The 22,298-nt window shown below is 37.6% G+C and overlaps 1 protein-coding gene across 2 annotated transcripts in view; it reads left to right on the top strand.

Moving 5' to 3' along the window:
• The window catches only part of kifc3 (kinesin family member C3), a 116,243-nt gene that overhangs the window by 55,338 nt on the left and 38,607 nt on the right, over nt 1-22,298 (top strand). For both annotated transcript variants that reach the window (XM_039763215.1, XM_039763216.1), the window contains 4 exons: nt 6,772-6,999; nt 9,064-9,237; nt 11,025-11,111; nt 14,914-15,061. In XM_039763215.1, the coding sequence (XP_039619149.1) occupies nt 6,772-6,999; nt 9,064-9,237; nt 11,025-11,111; nt 14,914-15,061 (637 nt within the window). The remainder of the gene's footprint in view (nt 1-6,771; nt 7,000-9,063; nt 9,238-11,024; nt 11,112-14,913; nt 15,062-22,298) is intronic.

The following is a 22,298-nucleotide window of genomic DNA, read 5'->3' as shown; positions in this document are numbered from 1 at the left end:
CGAAGGAGCCACCGATTCTTCTTCTGCCCAGTGCCACCACAAGCTTAGAGCCGCCCTGAGTACTGCTGCAATAAATTATTTCATCGAAGTGAAACATGTTTAATAACGTGCTTTAACTCCTATCATCATGAAAATGACATAACGTATACATCTCAGTATTTTAGTTATTCAGAGAGCTGTAATATCACGAATGTAATGGACTCTGTGTCCAGTTGGAGGAAGAGAGCCGGTTTAAGAAGCAAGTAGTGATTCACACACATAGATCACATAGAAAATCAAATACAAAACAAAGCATTTAACGTGCTACTTTAATTACGATGTGATTTTAGAAACTGGTTAATTAAACGATTTTAAGATGAATTTTATGATGTTCTACTTTAATGACAAAATAAACTACGTGATTAAAGTGGAAATGTCGAGATTGAAGTGATCATTTCGTGCTTTTTCCCCCACTGTGTGCCTTTTTTTCTCTGCACCCTAATAAGCTTTCATATGACACTCAGACAGTGGGCTTACAACTCGGCTTTCCACGGCGACTTTGATATGTGACTTCTTTTTTATTTCCAGTACTGTGCGATTTTGTGGATGTGAGCTTTCGTGTTTCTCCAACACGCTATGTCACTCGATCAACTTCCTTTTGTTGATTATACCACGGCTTATTTGAACAAATAGTATGTTTTTCCTTTGCCTCCACTTGGTATTTGCTGAAATTCTTATGTTTCCCTCCGTGCTTTTCCCATTGTCTTTTCACAGAAGGCTGCGCTTAAGGGCGATTTATATTGATTTGCATATTCAAATAGGCGTAATTCCGGGAGGATTTGGGCGTTACATAATGCGCGCACGAGTGTTAGTTTTCACGCTGATCGGGATTTATGTAGCGGAAGAACGTGGAAGTTGGAGTACGCACAGATTCCTGCATCTGGATTTTTCTGTGCTTAAGCACATTTCGGCTTTTGTGCTTACGCCATGTTATAGTGCGAGTTCTACGCACGGCGTTATACATGAGGCCCCAACTCACTAGATATCCAGGACAGTGCAAATGACTGCTCCCAATGAGGGGTGAGAAGCTTCTGAACTCACTTTTTCATTCTTGAATTGTCAAGCTTTTTAACCTGAAACAGAGAGAGATAGTCAAGCATGAACAGTGTTGGAATGTTTTTTAAATTTCCACCATTTAAGGTAGCTCCTCTTCCAGAAACACCCATAGGGCATCTCAGTAACGTTCAGAAAGGCATCGTGACCTCAGATATTTGAGATGCTGATTTTGCAACAAGTGTCTATGGCACAGTGGAAGTTATAGTTTGATAAAGTAAAGGATACAATATCGTAAGGCAGAGATGCAGTCTGCAGGTTCCCAACCTAGATAGTGTCAGCCTTGATATCCTGTCAGTGAACATTGCAATAAGAAAGTGTGATAGAAATCAACATCTTAATTAAAGAAAGAAACATATCCTCTAAAAGGACAAATCTGATAAAACCTTTCAGTCAGTAATCAGGCAGGAGGAAAGTCCATCTGCATCATTTATTGCATCTGCAGCATCAAGAGGGAGTATTCTTTACAGCAGTCTGCTACTGCATGATGAGAATGGTCACAGAAGCAAAAAGATAGAGATTTGTTTCATAAACTATTGAATTTGCATACAGTGTCAATCAATGCATACATTTCATATTCTGATTGGTTAAAAGACATGAGGTGTTTAGCATATAGCATAACCAGCCTAAATAAATCTTGCTCCAGTATTTCCTTGTTCTCCATTTCTTTTAGTTTAAATATTACCCTTAATCTTAGGGTATGTGAAAACTATCAAGTTTTATTGTTTACAGGACATCTACTGATCTCATAATCATACCTATGGTGTATTACATCAACCTGTTCCTTGTACATTCTTGTCTTTTGTTGTTTACTTGACCTATATCTAGTTTCTTGAAATGCCTGAACAGGTTTCTGACATTTATTAACCCTTTTATACTTCTAAGAAGGATGCTATATTGTAATGTGGATAGCATATCAAAAAACTTTATCCTAAATGACTACATGACCCTTAAATCTAATTTTTCTTCCACAAAGGAGAGATTGGTCAATTTGTCAGGCTTCTCTAGACATTTTTAAAAAAGATCTGCAGATATAGAAATTGATTAGTGTAAATATAGCAGCAGCTTCTGCAGCAACAGGATCCAATACTCTTACCTATCCCAAAGAGTTCAATTGTGATGGAGTAGTTATAATTCTTGATCAGGGTTCCAGAGGGTGGTAAAATGTTGCATGTTCATTAGCATAATCACGTAAGAATTTCACTCTACTCTGTACATATGACAGTAATGAACCTAGAAACCTATAATACAGAAATTTCATAATAACTTTCTTAATTGAATGTGTAGCCAAGTACATACTGTATGTGACTTACATGTAAAAAGGGAACTTAGATTAATGTTTTACTGAAGGTGATGGTGTAGTTATTGCATGTAGTTTAACATTTAATAATTTATCTTTGCTAGATATAATTTTTATTAACTTAAAATTACATTTTAATATATCTATTGTAGTTTATTTTGAACTATGATTGTATTTTCACTAGTCAGCATTGGAATTGCAGTTATTGAATTCCATTTTGAGTAGTAAAAACTCTAGTACTATTGTAATATTTTGAAAAGAATTGATTGTGAGATATGGGTATATGATTCAAATTAATATATGTCCCTCAATGATATATGAGGCGGTAAAAAAGACTTCAGTGATCCTTGTTTTTCAATTAACACGCTGGAAAGAAATTATTTATTGGGCAAATTTTTGCATAACTGCGGTGGGCTGGTGCCATGCCCTGGGTTTGTTTCCTGCCTTGCGCCCTATGTTGGCTGGGATTGGCTCCAGCAGTCACCCGTGACCCTGTAGTTTGGATATAGCGGGTTGGATAATGGATGGTTGGATTTTTGCATAAACTCTTATAAGCTATCTATGGCATTACTATTTTGTAAATTTTACTGTATAAATAATGTACTGAAGCGGTCCTTTTTTTTTTTTTACCGTGTCCTGTTAGGCTGTGAAGAAATCAGAATTGATGTCTGAATGCTGGCGAATAGCCTTACAGTTTTTCTCACAGTCATACACTTGCTCCCTCATGCTCTCACATACACATACAACCCAAGACTTACAAGGATGTACGCCAGACACCCATTCACACTCCCCATACACACCCTACTAACTCTGGTCCCGGTGCTGCCGTACCTGAGGTACAACCATTCCCGGACGCCAGAGCTAGCCCCGTTCCGCAGGGGTAATAGTGAGCAGGCACCCCGTCCAACGCAGAGCAAAGCAACCCACCACTCCAGACCACAGGCAGACAGCCAGCTCCCACTCCTAGCCTCCTGCCCTGGGCAGCTAACTGAGAACAGAGGTGTAATAAGACCTCTAGTCTCCCTCCGCCTGCTCTAATTTAGTGTTGGTGTGTGTTGATAAGGTGCATTTTGTGGTTGGGGGGGGTGCGGGCAGTGCCGGCACTGAAGCGGTCCCTAACCACTGGGCCTTGGACTGATATTTGGTACTGGGTTACATAGAAAGAATAAAAAAACTTTTTATTTTTATTTTATCTCCATTTTATTGACTATTGGAGTCTGCAGGGTGTTTTATATTGAAAAATTACCGTGATCTCCCCATCACGTTTGCCTGTGCCTCTTGCACACATTTGACTCTGTCACAGTTTTGATGCCAAATAAATTAAGCCCACAAGCTAACGCTAGCTAAAATGGATAAAAAATAAACGTCTCTGGAGAGCTTCTTTGAAAAGGGGGAAAGACACCCAATGATAAGACAACAGATGACTCTTAGACTGCTAACAAAAAGAAAGCTGCTTTTAAAAGAAAATACCAAGAGTCCTACTTATATTACGTGTTTATCACGACAGGTGATTCTAATGTTCCAAGCCTACTGTATAATATGTGGTGACCAACTATCACATGAGACCATGAAGCCTTCAAAACTGTTTTGCCGCTTAGACACCAAGCACCCTGCAATAAAAGACAAGCCTTTGGGTTTTTTTTTTTAAAAGAAAAAAAATGTGGACACGACAGAAACAATTGAAGGCCACCACATCAGCAAATCTGTCTGCTCAGAGGGCATCCTGCTTCGTGGCTAACCATATTCTTAAGGCTAAGAAGTCTTACTATTGGTGAAGAGTGCATCTAGGCTGCTTCTAATGGCATTTGTTTTGAACTTTTAGGAGAGGCTGCATTTAAAAAGGTACCACAGGTTCCTCTTTTGGCTAGTACCGTCACTAGACTGATTGATGAAATAGCAGAGGACATTGAGGCACAATTGTTAGAGAGGATTAATGAATCACCGTAGTATGCTATCTAGGTTGAAGAGTATACTGATGTTGACAACAAGGCAATAATACTTGTTTTTGTGCAATATATTTCAGGAGGATGTGCATGAGAATATATTATGTACATCCAACTATTAACCAAGTATCCAATTATTAACCAACACCACGGCTACAGAACTATTCAGGTCTTTGAATGATTACATACCAGGAAAACTGAATTGATCCTTTTATGTCAGTGTTTGAATGGATGAAGCTGCTGCCATGACTGGACGGCTTTCTGGTTTATCTATGTGGTTCAAGGATGTTGTGCTTCAATATGAGTCTATATACTGTGTCATTCACAGAGAAATGCGGGCTAAATAATGTAATTTAAAGTTATTAACCACATAAATGTACATGCCCTTAACTTGTGTCTATTCGAGCAGCTTTGTGAAAAGATGGGAGCAGAGCACAAACATCTCTTATACACAGAAGTTAGATGGCTTTCTTAGGTAGATCGCTAGTCAGAGTCTTTGAATTCCAAGAGCTGCTACAGAGATTTCTTTTAGAAAAACAGTAAACACTGGCAACACATTTCAGTAACATGGAATGGACTGCAAAACTTATTTACTTGTGTGATGTATTCAACCTGCTCAGTGAACTCAATCTGTCACTTCAGGGGAGAATGACAACTGACTTAAAGTTGGCAGATAAAGTGGCTACATTCAAAGCCAAAATGGAACTGTGGGGACAGTGAGTGAACATATAGATATTTGACGTGTTTCAAACATTAACAGGGATTTTGGAAGAGACTGAGCCTGGGGCTTCATTCTTCCAGCTGGTGCATGATCACCTATCTTTGCTTTTAAAAGAATTTGAGCATTACTTTCCAACCACAAAAGACTCACAAACTGGGAAGGAATGGATCTGCAACCTATTTGTGAATATGCCAGGTGAATCGACCTTGTCAGTGGCAGAAGATCAACTGCTTTAGATTGCAAATGACAGTGGCTTTAAAATTATGTTTGAAACAAGTTCAGATCACCACAAAAGCACTGAAAACCCTGCTTACATTTCCAGCAACTTATCTTCGTGCAGTGGGGTTTTCTGCTTTGGCAGCAGAAATGAAGATTGGACATAAGGAACACATTTCTGGCATCATTGCCTCCCGTCAGCCCTAGAAGGGACTGTCTCATTGCAAGTAAACAAGCTCAGGGCTCCCTCCGATTCTGCATTATGGTGTTATATTTATTATACAATTTATTATGCACACGTGTTGGCCGGTCTGTGGAAAATTGCCTTACATGAAACCGGTCTGTGGTGCAATAAAGGTTGGAGACCGCTGCTGTACTGTATTAAATTACTATCAGTAAGAAATGTTTTTATTCACACATGAATTTTTCTGAGCCTATTCTCTCAAGATTATAGAGGGTCAGAGATTGATTCAGACAGAACTGGGCACGATGCAGGAATTAAACCAGACTGAGATGACTGCATTCTGACTAAAGGACAAAACTACAAATGACAGTTTGCTTTATGTGCATATATTTGTGATCTTACAGGAAGATAGACTGCATAGGGAAAACCCATCTAGACCCAAGGATAATATGGAGAGACAACTGACCCAGGTTAGGCTGGAATACCAACCACTGCCAAGCACTGTCATACATTCTAGGAATAAATAAAAATGTGTTCTGTTATTGGAAGCTTATGATAGTGTGAATCAGTCATGGCCATCCTTCTCTGTCTTTGTATTCACATTACAAGTTTAAATGTGGAAATTAAAATACACAGCAATTTTAAAAGTGCCCTGTTTAGGATTTGTTCCTGCCTTTCACCCTGTTCTGGCTGGGACTGGCTCCAGCAGACCCCCGTGACCCTGTGTTAGGATATAGCGGGTTGGATAATGAATGACTGGCTGACATTCCCAGTGTTCAGCTTCCTCACCCATTTGTCTTGAAAATAAAAAATAAGAGGCATTGTTAGACTTGGTGTCATTATTTTTGAGGTGCCTTGCTTACCTCCTCATGTGTCTCACACTCAAACTACTTCATTTAATCACATCACCAAAGCCAAACTAAACAGATCAGATTTCTCAGAAGGATTGGACATACACATAGACCTTAGCATTTTATTTTATAGTAGTTATGAAGTCTTTATGATTATTTAGCTCACCATATCTAAATTAACTAGTTTTCAGAAGAAGGTAACAAATGTAGTGAGTACATTTATTTCATTAAAAAATATGATTGGGATGTTTTTCCTCCAGTCAATGAAGGGAATAGGCACAAGAAGCTGCAATCTTCTTCATTACAATTTTTACATTCAACAGTATGATTTCTACTCGCATTTAAAATGATTACACTCAAAATATTTAAACTGCTATACTTTCATGAGTGTTATGACGTTACCATGCCTAATAATTTTGAATGCTGTATACCCTATCATGGATTTTTTTTCCTGCTTTATTTAGGATGCGAAAAAATTGCCAGCAAAGGTTTTTCAGCTTAATGCATTTATAAAAGAAAAAGATCAAATGCTGTTAGAAGTGCAGAAGGAACTGGAGAAGAAATCTGGTGAAGTTCTTGAATTACATGTACAGCTGGAAAATGCCATACAACATAAAGATGAAATAACAAACACATTGCAAGACTGTCAGCTTGCATTGTCAAGGCACGCTGCCCAGCCCATGCAGATCAAGGTAAGAGTAGCTTCTGAGTTTAAACAAAAATTCCAATATATTATGCATGCATGTTACTGTAATAATTTAGTCATATAACAATTATTGGTATATTTACTTTCTAATTTTCCTTGATGCCAGTTGGGTTGTTCTATTTTGTTTTGAAGGTTATTTACAACTGTTTCTAAAGTTTATCTTGAGTTTTTTCAAGTCACAGGCAGATTCAGATTTAACACTTTAAATTTGTCAAGGAAAGTGAATATTACTTGTATTAACCACAAAGTTACATGCACTTGTGTGCGCTCTCTCTCTCTCACACACACACACACACAAACACAGAAAATCTTTATTGAGTAATATTAATACTGTGTAATTCGTTGAACAAAATGACAAGAACAGACATTCAGTCTGTTTGACAACCGTCAAAGAAACCAAACTCACCAACCCATTGAGGGCTGGATTCAACATCTCACCATATATCGAAGTCAAAAATTTAAATCACAGGCTGATTTAACTTACATGAATTTCATGATGGCAACTTATAGTGTGACTCAGCAGTGTCGATGGCCCCTTTGTGCCTGTATGTACTCCCAATAACATCTGGGTGTGCTTATGATGAGATAACTAATGATGTCCTGGGGGATCTCCTCCCAGACATGAATCAAGTAATCAGTGACCTACTGGGCAGTCTGTGGTGCTACTTGGCGGTGTTGGATGCACTGATACATAATTTCCCAGAGGTTCTTAAATGGATTCAGGTCTGGGTAATGTGTTGGCCAATCAATGGCATCAATGCCTTCGTCATCCAAGAACTGTCTACATTCTTTGGCAACATGAGGATGGGCACTGTCCTGCAACAGAAGGAGCTCAGGGCTCACTGCCCCACTGTAATGTCTGACAGTGTCTGTGAGGATTTCATCCCGGTATCTGATACCAGTCAGGTTGCCATTTCCTAGCATGTAGATATCTGTTCGACTCCTCCAAGAATATGCTTCCCCAGACCATCACTGAGCCACCACCAAACCGGTCTTGCTGGATGATGTTGCAGGCTGTATAACATTCCAGACAGTTTTGCTTCTGTCACATGTGCTCAGTGTGAATATGCTCTCATCTGTGAAGAGAACAGGTTGCCAATTGTGGTATTCCCTGGTGAATGCCAGTCGAGCTAAAAGGTGATGGGCTGGGCTGTGAGTACAGGTCCCACTAGAGGAAGTTGGGCCCTCATGCCACCCTCATGAAATCTGTTTCTGATAGTTTGGTTAGAAACCTGCACACCAGTAATCAGCTGGAGGTCATTTTGCAGTGCTACTCCTGTTCCTTTTTGCACAAAGGAGCAAATACTGGTCCTGCTGCTGGGTTGATGCCCTTCTGCTGCCCTCTCCAGTTATGTTCCTGTAACATCCCATTTCCTGGTATCTCCTCCTTGCTCTTGAGACTGTGTTGGGAGACACAGCAAATCTTCTTGAGATGGCAGATATGGATGTTCCATCCTGGAGGAGCTGGACTACCTGTGTAACCTGAAAGGTCTGCAAGTATTGCCTCAGGCTACCAGTAGTGACATGGATACTAGCAAAACACAAAACTAGAAAAGAATCAGTCAAGAAGGATATGTAGAAAGCAATTGTCTGAGGCCAACAACCTTACCTTTTGTTGGGTATTGTCTTGCTATTTACACTCCGGTGCACCTGTTTACATTTGTATTTGCACCAAAGCAGGTGAATTGATTCACATTCGCTTTTGCTTCCTAACTGGACAGATTGATATCCCTAAAGCTTAATTGACTTGCTGTCAGACTGTGATGATTAAGTGTTTCCCTTAATTTTTTGAGCAGTGTATTTATTTTATATTGTATCAGTGATGTTTTATTCTTGTTCTAGCAAAGCACATCAATCAACTTCTTATGTATGTGTATATTTTTTGCATTTATAGATTTAAACTTACACCACTAGTAAGACTAAGAGATGTGTCAGTTGTCAACATTTTAAATATCTAGTAAATAAAAATCTTGCACATGTGATTTGATAATCATATATGTGCTACGTGCACTGCTATTGTCCTATTAAATACTGTTTAACTTTTTTTCAGTACATTACCAAAACTATAGAAGTAGAATCTCCTCATTCAAAGCAGGCCTTGTCAGATGCTGTGTGTCAGAATAAGTACCTACAGGAACAGACAGTGGTGCAGAGGCAGCTTGTAAAAGATCTGGAGCAACAGTTGCAAGAGTCCCAGAGAACAGTTGCCCAATTAAGAGCCCAGGTTAGTACATTCCCCTAGTGCAGGGGTCCTCAATCACTGTCCTGGAGGGCCGCAATGGCTGCAGGTTTCTGTTCCAACCCAACTGCTTAATAAGACACACTTATTGCTCAAGTAACGATTCTGCTTCATTTTAGTTGTCTCACTTGTTAAGATTTTTAACCCTTATTGCTTATTTTAGTCTTAAGCAGCTGTAGTCTTGGTTTTTAATTGTTCCTAGTTAGCAATAACATGCAAATGACAAAAGAAACCAGCAGTTCTCCATTTAGCTTGTTATAATTTACACCTGTGCATATTTATCATGCACTATTGGGTTTAATTAAATACTTGGAAGGAAAGCGCAGAGAAAAAAGTGAAGGACTGAGAATTACTCATCCATTTTAGCCCTCAAATCAAATGGATGATATCCTTAGAAAGGGGAAGAAAATCTCAGATATGCAAATTACCTGACATAGCAGAGTTATAGCACTATCAAGCCATGAAATTAAATTATTGGCAAGAATTGCTTTCTAATTAAGCAACTGGGTTGGAACAAAAACCTACAGCCACTCTGACCCTCCAGGACTGTGATTGAGGGACCCCTGTCCTAGTGCCTATTCTCTTAACCATACTAATTAGATGTTAAGCACATTTTTCATTAAGAACACCTATCTATGTGTCTGGTTAACATTATTTATCAGATATTTCCAGGTTCATCTTTTGTGATTTATTGCATACACAAAAGGTAATGTTTTCTGAGAAATTTAATCTTGTTTTTATATTTAATGTGAGTAAATGTTTTGTTAATCAATGCACTGAAGCGGGGAGGTAATAACGGGAGGTATGGCAAAGTTTAATTTTTAAAACCTTCCTATAACGTACGAAAAATATAATTAATCAGGCCTTTTAAACCTTTTGTGAAGGTTTAAAGAAAAATTCTGTAAGTGAAATTTATAAAAAGAATCTTATTATTCACTTTGTTTTAAAAAAGGAGGGGTGAAATTCCATTTGAAATTGAACAGGATAAAGTTTTTACTCCAGTTTTACAAAAAAAAAATCTTAATTGCCTTTATTAAGTTATTATTATGCGCGATAAGGTGCAATTCATATAATCTTATAGCTGGGTGGACTGATTGTTCTTAGTTCAACAACATTCAGGGATCAGTTAGTATATGTTTAAGCAGCATTGACAGACTTTTAGTGAGTTTATTTCAACAAATGAAATAGCTGTCGGCTTGTAGTGATCACGAATTGTTGCAGCTTGCCTGTGACTTGTGTATATGACAAAATGTGGTCCAATTGCCTCTTCTCTGTTTTGGTTATGAATTAACTCTTTCATGTTGTGTGATACATGGCCTGTAGGCTTCCTAGTGAGGATTACATGACCCCACAAATCTAATTGCGTAACCAAATTAGGTTTCCTTTTATTTCTGTCACCATGGTTGTAATTGTGGTATATGAGTATTTCCTTAACATGAAATTACAGTGAGGCTTCAGTGTTTTATCCACACTGCAAAATATTTTTGCAAATATACAGTATCCTCACTATAGAAGTTTTATTTAAATTAAATATGTTTATAAGGCACCCATTGAGAATGTTAAATTTATCAAAAATGTGTTGAAATTTAAGTATAATTTTGTTACCTATATTTCTAGTTATAAATCTTTTTTTAATTTATTCATGTTTATTTTAATCACCCAACATGGTTGTAACCATCTATATAACATTTTATCCCTTGAGGCTCCCATATTAAAGTTCTGTTAATATTAGTCATTTCATATCTTAATGGCTCTTTTAACTTACATTACAGCAAAACATCGATAGGAACCGTCTTTGCAAGCTACTCTTTAGAGCTGTTGGTGGTCGCAGTGGCGGTTTGGTTCGTAGGTTGTCAAAGGTTGGATATTTATTTGCTGCTAAATGTTGTTGGAAGTGATATGCAAAGGGTTAAATGGCAGTACTTGTTGGGCTGGACTTTATTTTCTCTGTCATGAAATCTTTTTACATTATAACATCATGTACTATTATGAAATGTTGTGTTTTGTTTTTATTCCATTGTTTGTAAAATGTCTCCAAACAAATGCACAAAATTGATTTTATGACATGATGCTATATTGTAAAGAGATCCATTTGCTATCTTTTACATTCTTTTTTACACATATTTTTGTTCTTCTGAACATGAATATTATTTGTAAAAAGATAAAAATGTAAATCATTTCATTTTAAAATCTTGGCTGTCACACTGGTTAATACTATCACACTTAAATCTACAGCAGTTTTATTTAGTACAGGGTGCTTTCTTTCTAGAGGTTGCATGTTTATTATTAGTTTCTTAGAGATCTCCAGTTTATGGCTTCTACAGTACAAAATCATGCTGCCAGGTTGATTGGCATATCTACTTTTCCAAGAATCTGTGGTATGTGCCTTTGTGTATGTGTGTGTTTATATGTGTGTAAGTTGGACCTAAATTACACTGGAATACAAATCAAAGAGTGAGTTAAGAAAATAAAAGAATGTTTTCATGGGTATGAAGGACATTATATTTTAGTTTTTAATGCTAAATGTTCATTTTTTTTTTTTATTTGTAAGTTAATTTGCATACAGAATGTTTCACAATAAAACATGCTGAAGTAATTATACCAATCTATATTAGTTTTACAACAACTAGAGACAATTTTTGCATAAAATTACACAGAATTTAATATCTAAAATAATATGATCACAAAGTAAATAACTTAGTCAATGCTTTAAATAAGATTTAGAATAACATTGAAAGCACCAGACCAGACTGGAGTTAGCCCAATATACGACACTAAATGGTTACAGTGAATGTTTATTTTGATATATACTGTAACTATGCATAAAATGTTTTTTATGACTTCGGCATTGGGTGCTCACCACCAGGAAGAAACCTGACACCACAGCTATTCCAACTTTAAGATAAAACAATGGGTTTATTTTAGAAGTTTACAGTTTTAAGTCCTCTTAAAAGACTTTTTATATGGCATTACCTTCTCCTCAGAGTGAAAACAAGTCTGTTTGAATTATTTACCAGTATGGATGCTCCAATCAGGTTTTGTAAGGCTGATCACTGATTTCATGTTACTTGATCAGCCAATTCTGATACCAATATATTTTTTTCCTTCTTTATCCCTTTAAAAAACCTCTTACACTAATCACCTGCATAACCAAACGAACAGAAGTGTCTGGCAGTGCTCCTCCTGATCCTCCTTGCGCAAATGTGCAAATATATAGATAAATACTGGTCCTGCTGCTAGATTACTGCCCTTCTGCGACCCTGTCCAGGTCTCCTTGTGTAACGACCCATCTCCTGATATCTCCTCCTTGCTCTTGAGACTGTGCACAGGATGACTTGTCTGATTTAGTTTTTTTTTTTTCAGTTTATTACTCCTCTTCCTTTAACATAAAAGCTAATACCAATTGTCTCTTGGTCACTGATTAAACAAGCCACTACTCGCTGCTCATTGATTATGGAGGAATATTTCGGACAACATTTAAATAAATAAATAAAAGCGTAAATAGATAAAAGTACTGTGAAATGTGAGCATAAATAAATAAATGTGTCATGAAATGAGAGCCTAAATAATTAAATGTGTCATGAAATGAGAGCGTAAATAAATAAATGTGTCATGAAATATGTTTTTTGTTGCTTATTCATTTATTTATTTCATTTTGTCCGTAACACTCCTGCAAACCGCCTTGAAATACGACTTGAAATAAAACTGTCACTTTCACTCGTCAAAGTTGAGAGGGTGGGCTCTAACACGCCCTTTAGGTACTGATTGGTGAATCGATAGCACAAGAATTAATTAGAAAAATGCTTACTACTGCCGATGAAATGGATTCTGCCGAGGATATTACGTATTTCAGAGAGAAAACTGAAGATTTATCGGAAGAAATTACATGTTGGCGGCCCTTTTAGACTCCGATGTAGATTAAACTATTTTTGAAATTATCGAGGAAAAGGTCGAACGTACTCTGCTACACTCCAGTTCAGGTGACACAGTTCCCTGCTCTGGACGTCCATCCTTTGACATTCCAGCTGAGTCAATAGAACACCTTCTGTTATGTGGTTTAAAAGTACGACAGATTGCAGATCTGTATGGTGTATTGGAGAAGACGATCACAAGGCGAATGAGCCAGTTTGATATACGGTAAGCTGCAACGGCTGTATTAGTTTAGGTACTTTGACATGGAATGCCCAAAGCAGCTCCAACTAATATTTTGAACTGAGTATTTGACCCTTATTTTACGAGTATAAAGTCAGGTGCATATTCTCAGTTTTCAAACAACTTTGCCACTGATCAGAGCTGTAGAGTTGTTACGCATTTATTTATTTATTAATTTAATTTTGTCCAAGATATTCCTCCATAATTGATCACATTGCAGAAGTTTGCTGCAAAAAAAATGTGTGCTGGCTCAACTCCCATAATACCTTGTGTAAAGGCACAGCAACTAAATTAATGTAATGCTTGGAAAAGCAGGGGCTGAAAATATTTGTTTTTTATGATCTGCCTTTTACCAATCACTGATCAAGTCTCTTTTTTAGTGAAAATTGGACAATTGATCAAAGCATCCCAGTTTAGCAGTTGTCCTGTAGTGTCTGTCTATCCCTCTGCATGAGCTTTGACCTTTAGCTACAACTTCTCTATGCTGATGCAGTTTGTCCATGTTTAGCATATCGTCTTGCCATTTCTGCAGATATGAATGAGGACATAACTCCAAACGTTTTCTTTTTAATAAATTTTCACCCAATAATTTCCATTTTTTGCTTACTAACGCGGCAAACTAGTTTTGACGCAAATAAAGTCATAGAAGACGTCACTAACAGTGAAGAATAATGCTGCACACTAAGAAGGTTAGAGGAAAAGGTGGCCCGACCACTGTTGCTAATCACTGTGGAGCAGTCATCCAATTTTCTAAGAGCAAGTGAGTCCATGATGGACTTCAGAGTCCTAGCACAATACTGGTAGAAAATTACCATATCTTTCTGTTATGTCCACTTTTATTTTCAGGTTAATGGTTTTATCCCACTTTTTAGATGAACTAGCACCACATTTGTCTTTTGAGGAGTATTCCCCCAATGCTGTTGCAGTAAAATTAAAAAACTGTAATCAAGATCTTGTTTGTTTGGATGCGTCATCAAATGTAACCAATCATAAAGAGAATGTCTGTGTGAGTACATGTATGTGTTAGTTGCTCACACTTTAAAATTAAGATGATTAAAGAACCCTGCATATCCATTCATATAAATGTAAATTTTCCATGAAAATCTCTTTTTAAGTTAAAATAAATTGGTAGTTCAAAGATGTACAGTTAACTCATCGTTTAACTGCCTCTGTTATTTCAAAGTACAGTCACATCTATTATTATTTTTGCTTTGACTAGTCAGGTTTTTTTAGCTGTACATTTATTGTGTGTGCTTGTTTTATGTCCCATAGTGGATTACTCTTGTTAACATACATATGAGTGTTTCTCTATTTCTTTTTACAACTTTTATGATATGCCAGTTTTCTCGCAGTGCCCCTTGAGATGATTTAAGCTGTATGGAATGGGAGGTGCTTTTGGTCTTTCTCTTTTCTGTACTTTTCCATTCTTTTTCCCTACATGTACTGTAAAGGATAAATGTCACTAACCAAAAATATACTTCTATTTGAATGTTGTGGCATGGATTTTAGGTAATGCTTTATGAGACGGAGATTGAGCGAACACGGGGTGAGCTGGTTGATGAGATGCAGTCTTTGGAGGAGGAAAAGAACAGAGTCATTGAGGAGGCTTTCGTGCGTGCTGAAAGTGAAATGAAGGCTGTTCATGAAAATCTAGCTGGTAAGAAAAAGAGCCGTTTTTGATCTCAAATATGTTGTGTAGTTTTTTTAGCCTGTTCAGTGCTATCCTCTTTTTTTTTAATAGACTTTGTGCAAAATGTCTGTTTTTAGGTTAAATGAAAAGACCAACATTTTTAATCATTTCTTCCTGTGCAAACCCCAAAAATAAACCAAAGGACAAGTGATTAACATAAAGAAATTGATTTTAGTGAACAAATGTTTTGTTTTCAGCTTCTCACTGCACTTTTTTGATCAAGAAATCTAGAACTCCATGATGTTTATATAAACAAAACACTTCAGAAGTAGTTTGGTAATGATGGAGGAAGCCAGTGAAAAGGCAGTGTGTCTCTTTTAGTGGCTAAGCACAGACACCTAGAATGAGTTTGCTTTATTATTCTAGTGGTAAGATTGTAAAAAGTGAATAAAAAGCCTAAAGAAATCAGATACGTTTAGGATGTGGTTAACACATATATTAAGATTTTTAGGCAAACTCATAAATAATCGTAGTCTCTTAGGGGTCCATCAACAAATGTTTGCTAGCCATTCTGTAAAAGTGGCATAACAATATTGGTTAATCAACATTTTAAGTCTTATAGCAAAGTGTTTTCAAAGAGAAGATTTTGAAAATTCACCACTGTCTTATTTCAAGAAATTAGCAATTCTAATTTTATTAGAACCCTGTGCCTACAAAAGTTTTTGACCACATTTTAAAAATACTTGATACAGGCATGTAGCTTATGAGGATTCTTAAAACAGATGAATCTAGGGAATGAATGAAAATAAATATCACACAGTTTTTTTTTTTTTTGGTCACAGTACAATTGAAGTCAATCTATTGATCTATTTTAAAGAATAGTTAATACATAGATGAATAGATGTAGGGTTGTGAGACATTTTTTTTCTGGTGATGTCCTTCTTTGTGTGATTTAAAACAGCAATCTGGCTGGTATTTATAAAATCTCTAAAATTGTGCGTGATTTTGTCTTTATCGTTACCAAGACTGTGTAAACAAACAACAGACCAACAGTATGTATTTTATTTGGTCAATGTACAACAGGTTTATTGTTTGAGAATGTGTGTTGCATAACTTGCGTGTGGCCCAGGGTTTGTTTAAAGAAAAGCAGACATGGCAGCTTGAATGAGGTTATAACTAGTAGCACTGTGCAAAGCCATGTTACTGTTCAGCATCAAAGTATACTGTAAAAGTTGCCCATTATATGAAAGTGTACATTTACAGACGAGGAAAGTAATAATAAAAGTTCATAACTTAATAGACAATATGTAATCAGTAAAGCTTGCATGTGCAATTTAATGTTTACTTTCACTCTGAAGAGCACAAAAACGTTTTAAGAAGGAGAGATCATTAGCAAAATGGAAAACTATTTGGTGAGGATAGTTTCATTATACAGTATTTTAAAATGTTCAAATAAAACTGATGATTTTTAAAACCATTGAGAACCTCTTTTTGGTTATAGTTCATGTAGTGGCCTTTATTTCTACTTCAGATTTTAACACATCAGTGCACCTGAAACCATTAATTTTGAAATACAGTGATACCTTGTGATACGAGTTTAATTCGTTCCATGACCGAGCTCTTAAGTCAAAATGCTCTTATCTCAAATCAATTTTCCCCATTGAATGAATTGAAATGCCATTAATCCGTTCCAGACTCCCAAAAAACATTGCAATTTTTTTGTTACATGTTTTTAAATAAGAAAAATGTACTTATAAATAACGAATATTGTATAAAAACAACACAATAGAATGTAATGCAATAAACTGGTTTTATTAAGTACAGTATAATGTACAGCATTTACCTTGGAGATCAGATGAGTTGAAGATGCTGACTGAGGTGGTGGAGAAAGGCTGAACTGAATAACTGAATGTTATTCACTGATTTTTGCCCTCTTCGCCGCACCTTCCTCACTTTCATCTGCAGGGGTTTTCGATAAAAACCTGTCCAATGATGTTGTCATTAAATACAGCTGCTGCGCGATCAGTTGTAACTTTTTCAGGATGTTTCTTTTCAATAAAGTCAAGCATTAGGCAAGTGTCATTAAATATCTCCGCTGCACTATCTGTTGCAGTTTTTTTCAGGGTTATCTTTTATAAACTCAAGCGTTAGGCAAGTGTCTTTAAATAGCTTCGCTGCACTATCAGTTGTAACTTTTTCAGGATGTTTCTTTTCAGAAGTCAATTGTTAGGCAAGTGTCATTAAATAGCAGTTATATTATATATACAGTATAATAGTTTATTTTTACAGAAATTTTCACAGAGGTTCATCAATGGTCTGACCACTTGGTCATGACCACAGGGATTGTATACTCCCCCTTCTCCCATTCACTATTGCATTTTAGTCCTCTGCCACAAAAATTGAGTGAGGTCCCACAGGGTTTCCAAAAAAATGCAGACCTCTACAATAAGAAACCAAGTTGGCAGATACACTGACAAAATTGTTGACAGTAACATCAGGTATTATAATAATAATAATGCATTTTATTTATAGGGCACTTTACATTTGTAGTAAATCTCAAAGTGCTACATAAAAAGTTTAAACAAAGGCAAAACAAGTTAAAAACGGAGATGAAACAACAATAATTAGTAGCATTCTTGTTTAAATGCTTTCCCAAATAGAAAAGTCTTTAGCTGTTTTATAACACTAGAATTACCAGAGCCTACGAGAAAACTCGTAGATCCAGCCCACCTTAAATCCATTCACACCTCTCCATCAGCGTCTTTTGTCCTGTAAATGTGCCGATTAAAACAAGCAGCAAGCAGCCTGCTATTCCATCCCCCCATCGTCGCAGAACATTCACAAAGTTCTCCCAGCTCATGCCTTGTTTGATTATCTGGGATTGAAGTGCTGGAGTTTGAGTGGAAATAATAGAGTGTTATTTGGAACACATGCATTTCATGTGTGTTCTGTTTCTACAGTAATCTGTGTAAACACATTGTTTAAACAGAAACTTTTATATTTTAGTAATAAATGTTGCAAAATGTAGGCATAAACTATAGAATGTGTGAAGCCTGAAGTCCAAAGATCAAATAAACACTTTCACAAAAGGTTTAGGGACGATACAACAGCTTCCATGGTGTAGCGTTAAGATTTGCTGACTTGTAATCAAGAGTCCCCGGTTCGATCCAGACTGCCTCCTATATTTGCCGTTTTCAGTAGTGAGCTGTTCTTATTGTTAATATTATACAGTACACATAAACATTTGGTTTGTGTCTGTAACAGACCATGTACATTTATAGTACTGTACTTATAAAAGTTACCTTTTTTTCACTTTTATTCTCTCAGACACGATCACAATACATACTACCGCCCTGGGGATCTGATGCTGTTAGTTTTTATTTGAAATTGGGAATAACTGTAGATGTGAGTAGTGTTTTGAGGCAATGAAACTGGACATTCTCTGATCTGGAGGGATAAAAGCTGACACACAAACGTTGGTGAATCTGCCTTACAGTGATCCCTTGCTGTATCGCGCTTTGACTTTCGCGGTTTTGCTCTATCGCAGATTTTATATGTAAGCATATGTAAATGTATATTGCAGATGTATAGATTTTAACTATAAGCATATCTAAATATATATCACGGATTTTTCACTGGTTTTGGATTTCTGGACAGTGGGTCTTTTAATTTATGGTACATGCTTCCACAGTTTGTTTGCCCAGTTGATTTCATACAAGGGATGCTATTGGCGGATGGCTTAGAAGCTACCCAATCAGAGCACGTATTAAATATTAACTGAAACTCCTCAATGCTATATGATATGCCTCCGCCGCGGTGCTCGATTGTTTGCCTGTCTCTGCCTCTATCTCACCCTCTCTGACATTCTCTGCCTGGACGGAGGGGTGTGAGCAGAGGTGCTGTTTGCACAGAAGCTGTTTGCCTAGTGGATACGAACGCTCCTCTAAGAAATGCCGCTTTATCGAGGGGCGCCCAAAAGCACACTTATTGATTTTTTGATTGTTTGCTTTAATCTCGCTCTCTCTCTCTCTCTCTGACGTTCTCTGCGCTTGACGGAGGAGATGTGAGCAGAGGGGCTTTTTGCACAGAGGCTGTTTGCTTAGAAGATACTGACGCTCCTGTAAAAAATGCTGAAAGGCTACCTTCGCATTGATCCCTTCATTGCCGCTGCTTTATCGCGGTGCTTGCATACTTAAAAGCTCAACAGCCCTATTGATTTTTCATTGTTTACTTTACTCTCTCTCTCTGTGTTTGCACAGAAGCTGTTTGCTTAGAAGATAGGGACGCTCCTGTAAAAAATGCTAAAAGGCTACCTTCGCATTAATCCCTTCATTGCCGCTGCTTTATCGCGGTGCTTGCATACTTAAAAGCGCAACAGCCCTATTGATTTTTCATTGTTTACTTTACTCTCTCTCTGACATTCTCCGCTCCTTACGCGCACTTTGAAGAGGAAGATATGTTTGCATTCTTTTAATTGTGAGAAAGAACTGTCATCTCTGCCTTGTCATGGAGCACAGTTTAAACTTTTGACTAAAGGGTGTTATTTCATGTCTAGAGGGCTCTAATAATGTTAAAAAACGTATTTAGAAGGTCGTAAACAGGTTTTCTATGCTCTAACTGCGAAAATATTAGATTTATAAATAAAGAATCCTACTTCGTGAAAATTCATTTATCTGTTTGGAGCGGATTAACCGCGATAAACAAGGGTTTACTGTATAACTGTGCGGAGAATATTTATAAACAGTGTGGGAGAGTTTCTAAGGGCTTAAAATATATAAAAATAATCATACAAACATATGGTTTCTACTTCGCGGATTTTCACCTATCGCGGGGGGTTCTGGAACGCAACCCCCGCGATCGAGGAGGGATTACTGTATTCGTATCTTACTGTCACTTTATTTTTTTTTTTATTCAGTTTTATTGAGTGTTCCTGCTCACGCAGAATTAGTATGCACCTTATGATTTATGATGTCAAAAAAAAAATAAAACAGAGACATAGGTATATATAATATTTGGAATTATTCATTTTTTGGTTTGCGTCTGCAACGCTACACCACGGAAGCTGTTATATCGTCCTTGAACCTTTTGTGAAAGTGTTTATTTGATCTTTGGACTTCAGGCTTCACACATTCTATAGTTTATGCCTACATTTTGTAACATTTATTACTAAAATATGAAAAAGTTTCTGTTTTAACAATGTGTTTACACAGATTACTGTACAGTAGAAATGGAACACACATGAAATGCATTGTACCAAATAACTATTTATTATTTCCACTCCCAGATAATCAAACAAGGCATGAGCTGGCAGAACATTGTGCACGTTCTGTGACTGTGGGGGGATGGAATAGCAGGCTGCTTGTCTTAATCGACACCTTTAGGCCTTGTTCACACGGGCATTAAGTTTTTGGATAAACGAACTTGCTCTGAACGTCCCAGACGTTTATGTTGCATTTTGTGGTGGCGATCGATTGACTTCTACACCGGCGTTCGTTTGTCTCTGTCTAACGCCAGCCTGCAGCCCAAATTGTAGTTTGTGTGTTAACCTGTGGAGGCAGTGTCGGGAACTGGATATGAAAGCCCTTGTCGTTTTATTTGAGGTGCCTCCTTTCAATATGGACCATTTTGCTATGTTAGATATTAATCTTCTTGTTTTAAAAATACTCGGAATACGGCGTAGGGAGAGAAAAATCGCCGCTACTGGGTTCATACTCTGACTGCACAACGTCGGGTTAAAGGAAGTTTTTTTTGTGCTTTATGATGAAATGCGAAAATTTCCGCGCAAGTTTTTTTAATTGCTGTCGGATGTCGGTTTCCACTTTTGATTGTCTGCTGCAGCTGGTGCAATGCCACATTGCACGCCGATCAACCAATTTGCGACTTGGTGTTAGCCCCGAAGAGAGACTACTTGTCACTTTGAGGTAAGGAAACAGTAGTCGAGTGTGCGCTTACACCGGTGTTATGCACTGAAATGCCCAACCGCGCTCCTCCGAAGCGTAAAATAAACGCGCAGAAAACGAACTAGAAACGGTTTCCTTGCGTTCGTTGGGTTTTGAACGCCAAGAAAAAGCTGCATGCAACGTTTTTTTGATGCCGTATAAACGCGCAGCCGACAAACGACGTCACCAAAGCCCGTGTGAACACTCTCATTGACTCCTACGTAGAAAACACGGAGCTTGATCCGCGCTCACCGAACGCTACGAACGGCAAAAAAACGCTCGATTTTAACGCCCGTGTGAACAAGGCCTTATAGGCAAAAGACGCTGACGGAGAGGTGCGAATGGATTTATGGTGAGATGGATCTACAAGTTTTCTCCTAGGCACTGGTAATTCTAATGTTAAAACGGCCCACAATCTGCTGTGTTCTCAGGCTCTCGAGTAGGGTATTCCAGAGCCGTGAAGCAACCACTGCAAAGGCTTAGTCACCCATTGTACAATGTTTGGTCATAGGGGGGCGAAGGTGGTAGGTATTTGCAAAACAGAGGTTTCTTGTAGTGGATTGTAATATAAGGAGTTTCTTAAAATATTTTGGAGCATTTCCATAAATACACTGGTGAGTAAGCAGACAAAGTTTGTATTCAATGCAGAGGTGAATAGGGAGCCAATGAAGTGACCGAAGGATTGGTAAAATGTGTTCATATTTCCGCACCCTCATCAGGATCCTTGCAGCACTATTTTAAATTTGTTGGAGCTTTTGAAGGCTCTTGTTGGGTATTCTGATGAGGAGTGCATTACAATATTCCAGCCTGGAGGAGACAAAGCATAAACCAGCTTTTCAACATCACAATGGGAGAGGCAGTTGGCAGAGTTTGGCTATATTTCGGAGATGAAGGAATGCAATTTTACAAAGGCGATGGACATGTGTATCAAATAACAGATGGGAGTCTAATTTGACACATTTGTAACTGAAGGGGAGAGGGCAATGGTACGGTCAGGAAAGGAAATACAATTTACAAAGGAATGAAGTTGAGGGGGGTGCCAATTAAGAGCTTCAGTTTTAGTGCTGTTCATCTTGAGGAGGTTCTTGGACTTCCAAGCCTCAGTCTCATCCAAGCAAGAGGAAAGAGTTAATGGAGGTGTAAGGGAGGTCGAATCCAGTCTCGCATAGAGCTGCGTATCATCAGCATAACAGTGGAATGAAATTCCATGCCTGCCGATGGTGTGAACAAGGGGTAGCATATAGATGTTGTTGAAAAGGGTCGGCCCAAGGACTGATCCTTGTGGGACCCCACAGATGACAGTGTGGGTATGAGATTTAGCATCC

Source organism: Polypterus senegalus, chromosome 9 (genome assembly GCF_016835505.1).
Source record: "Polypterus senegalus isolate Bchr_013 chromosome 9, ASM1683550v1, whole genome shotgun sequence".
NCBI lineage: Eukaryota > Metazoa > Chordata > Cladistia > Polypteriformes > Polypteridae > Polypterus > Polypterus senegalus.
This window is presented reverse-complemented; position numbering and strand designations above follow the sequence as displayed.